This window comes from Rhagoletis pomonella, unplaced genomic scaffold (genome assembly GCF_013731165.1).
Source record: "Rhagoletis pomonella isolate Grant_MI unplaced genomic scaffold, Rhpom_1.0 Rhpom_scaffold_00008, whole genome shotgun sequence".
NCBI lineage: Eukaryota > Metazoa > Arthropoda > Insecta > Diptera > Tephritidae > Rhagoletis > Rhagoletis pomonella.
In genome coordinates, this window is record NW_023458562.1 from 5350725 (window position 1) to 5354775 (window position 4051).

Sequence of the window (4051 nt, forward strand, 5' to 3'; positions counted from 1 at the left end):
CTTAAACATCTTAAAAGCTGAACCCGGAATCTGAAATCCATTGTTTAATAATGCAATCATTAATAAGTTTAAACAAAGGTTGTCATACATACGTCTGCTTTTATTTATATTTTTTTTATATATTTTTCTGAAAAGACAAAAATTTTTTTGAACAAGGTGCATACAACTATCCTATCAATTAAAGGAATAATCCTGGATACTCGCTTTGGGATACATCGTTTTTTGCGAGTATTAATGGAGTTTAAAATGGACTAGTCTTGCTTTTTGTTCTGAAATCATGACTCAGGGAGCACTGTTTTATTGCTCGCTTAGCAGATCTCCCATTTGACTCCTGCCAACTGTAAGAAAAAATTTGCAAAATTACCCTCCAGGGTTAAGAGTTGTTTGTTGAGTTAAAGTTTTCTTAAGAATAATAACAAAAGTGAAAAGGTGATAGTTCTATTTTTCAATCTCGGGAATGGGCATATAAAAAGGTGCTCGGCCGTAAGGACATGCTATATTGGAAATTTGTGGAGAATAATCTTTTGATGATAGTGTATTTTACTGGGTTGCACGTACATACATACATATATACATAAATTTGTTTAGGGGTACTTAATTAGTGTTGGAGTCCATTTGCTTTGATTCCATTTGCTCTCAATCGATGCGCTTGTAGGAGCCACAATGTTGAAGAATGATAGGTGTTTATAGGAGATTGCGGCTTGGCTTACTACATTCACCAAAAACTAAAGATACAAAACTCGATGTCAAGAAGAACGAATCAAAGCAAACACGATACACGATACGATGTAGTTGTTGCTACAATGCTTTGCGAGTGTAATACACATTTGCTTACATCAGTGGGTGGTACTGCGGCATCGCGCCAGTATTTTCATTACTTCTATGAATGGCACACTTGGTATGCACAAGAAACCAATACTGGCAAAGCGATTGTTGTTCAGCCTCTTTTTGGCGCCCCTTTGGCGGAGGGGGTGGCAATGGCGCATAGAGTAGGTATGCATAATTCCTGCTGTATTACTGGTGATTGCATGTTTCTGTTTTTTGGGGTTGCAGACACATGTCCGTTTTGCTTTTGTCATGGTTTTATGATAAATCTCAAATGGCAAGCTGAAGAGCAAGCATCGCGAATTTGTGGCGAGTAACATTTGGTGTAGTGTAATTATTTAGTCATGATACGGATTGAGACCGACGAAATACTTTTGATCGAAAGCAATTCAAAAATAGCTTCCAGTGCTTCGCTAAATTTAAAATTTTAAAGCTGTTTAGTTAGTGTGGGAAAGTAGCGAAAATAATTTGTGATAAGAAATTGTGCAGAAAAAAATTGTGACCGAATGTACATATGTATATCGAAAACAATTATTAACGGGATATACATAAATACATAGGTACATAGGTACATATGTATGTATGTACATACAGAAGTGTTTTTGTGTAAGCTAATCCAACTGCCCCTAGCAAAGTCAGTGTTGCTCTGGTTTTATTAAGGGTTTAATAAAATCAAATAATCAAACTAAAATGAACAAAAATGAGCATTCTCCCGGAACATGTTCTACCCCGCAAGGTACATATGAACATAGATACATAAATGTGTTATAATGGTCATAGTCTTGAACTGATCAAGCAGATGAGATACATACATACATAAGTTAATTTTTTTTTGTTTAAAACTATCTTCAGAGACGCGTGCCTCCTAATCTATACTAGAAAACTATATACATATGGTCAAAATTTTGGAAACGAGGAACTCACCAGCCAACTCGTGAGATATAATTCGTTAATATACATATTAAAGCAACCCAGCCAGTAAAGAAACGCAAATTTTGCCGACAGTGCAGTGCAGTAAGTTCAATTTTCCGTACCCGAAAACGAATAGAAAAAACTCCTACAGTTATCATAAATTTTCGTATCCGGAAAACGTTCGAAACGTTCGAAAAAGATGATGGCATTTGAAAGCAATAATTGTCATAGTTGCCAACTTGGTGCTTTAAGCACTAGATTTAGTGCTTTTTGAAAATTAAAACGCCAAAAAAAATGGTTTAGTGCCTAGTGCCCTTTTTAGTGCTTTTTTCTGCACTAAAATTTCCGAATTTACAAGAATCTACAAATTTAAATGCACTAAAATGCAAACCATGATTGATAAAAAGATGAAGTTGCAAACCCACGTTCTTGCGTTCTTGTTAAATTGTATTCGCGTTGAAAATGCTAGCACGCAGATAAGTTAAGTGTTTACTTTTTATTTTCTTGATTATTGATTGATTACACAGTCCGAAAAATTTTAACTTTTTTGCCACCTGAGTTCATCGGTTTTTAGATTTTTCGGTGCTGAATCCAAATCTGGCTGCAGAATTTCTCTACCACGTTAGAATTTTGAGATATCCTAACCTCTAAGTGTAAAAACACGGTTTATTATAAAACAACAATTTTTTTCGCTCATTTCTATCATTATCATTAAGTATTACTCTTCCCCTTCAAAATTCCATTTCGTTTGTTGCGATTCGATTGTTCTTTCTCCAGATGTACCAGTTTTAATGACCAGTACTTCGGTATTACTTCGTAAGCATGAATGTGTATTTATTTACACATGTAAATATTGTTTATGTTTTTACTTTTGTTTACTACAAACTATTATAAAAGATAAAAAAAAAAATTAGTGCTTTTAGTGCGGTAAAACGCTCTTTTTTCCAACGTTTGGTGCTTTTTGAAATTCAATGGTTGACAACACTGATAATTGTATTTTATTTGCTCAAGCTAAACATTTGAAAGCATGCATGCGTAGTTGGCAGTGGCTGAGCGTGCAGAGAAGTGTACGCTATTTGTTAGCTTCCAGAGGTGCCAAGTTCGAATTACGTCAGGCGCTTCCTAATTTTATTTTATTTCTTTTGAACCATGAAAAAGTGTCTGTGAAGCGCAGAAGGAATGCGTATTGAACAAAAAATTCAATCAGACAAATTTCAGAAAAAAACAGCCGAAAACGTATCCTTTTCACCAACATTTTCGGTACTTTTCTGTACATACGTTTCTGTCGCACACTTTAGTGGGAAAACTAATCGTCAAAGTATCCGAAAATGGAATCAGTAAACGGACAAGAATCCGCACTTCATCCACTTTTTTGTCATTTTTCGGATCGGTTTTCAGATTTTTTGCTGGCTGGGAAGTGCCGATTGACATCCAATGTCATTTCGCTTGTGACTCGCATGCGATCAAAATGGAGAATATGTATAGTCAAGTATAGCGGCATTCCAAAGTGACGGGTGGGACATTTAAGCTCGTTTTTAACCGACTTCCAAAAAAGGAGGAGGTTATAGTCCGTCGGATTTTATTTATTTAATTTTTTATGTATGTTACCGCATAACTTTGGACCACGTCAATCGATTTCGATAATTCTTTTTGCATCGGAAATGTGCTCAGAGGTAGTCCCATACTAATCTGGTTTAGATCCTATCATTGGATCATGAAATATATATATATAAGAGTGGTTGAAAAATTTTTTTTTTTTGGAAATTCATAAAACTTCCTCAAATTATTGTTATTTGTGATAAAAAAAGAGAAACGTGTTTTTTTTTATTTTGAAAAAAAGTTTTTTTAGAGGTCGCGCTGGTCGGTTTTTTATAAAAACGCTGATGTTCTCAATTTTTCTCTCAATTTGTTTTCAGATTTTCACAATTCAAAATGGTGGATGAAAATTGGCGACCAACTTAAAAAAAAAATTATTGGATTTGTTTGAAACTCTTAACCGCCATTTTGAATTTTGACAACAGATTCGTAATCAGCAACCCCAGAAACACCCTGGAAACGAGTTTCAACCCTTGAAAATGCTTAAAACGATCAGTATCAATGTTTTAATTTTAGTAATTTTTTTTTAATTTGGTCGGCATATTGGATCCGCCATTTCGAATTTAAAAAAATTGACTTTAGATTCGTAATCGGCGACCTCAAAAACCGAGTGCCGGTTTTCAAACAAATCCAATAATTAAAAAAAATGAATCGCCATTTTGGATCCGCCGTTTTTATACCCGAGCGCACTTGTGCACAAGGGTATATTAATTTTGTT

At 34.7% G+C, this 4051-nt stretch overlaps 1 protein-coding gene across 1 annotated transcript in view; it reads left to right on the top strand.

Moving 5' to 3' along the window:
• Positions 1-1114: 1114 nt before the first annotated feature.
• Positions 1115-4051, top strand: part of LOC118745050 (photoreceptor-specific nuclear receptor) — a 321923-nt gene continuing 318986 nt past the window's right edge. Inside the window, exon 1 of the mRNA XM_036478586.1 lies at positions 1115-1561. Within this exon, the coding sequence (XP_036334479.1) occupies positions 1516-1561 (46 nt within the window). The 5' untranslated portion in view covers positions 1115-1515. The remainder of the gene's footprint in view (positions 1562-4051) is intronic.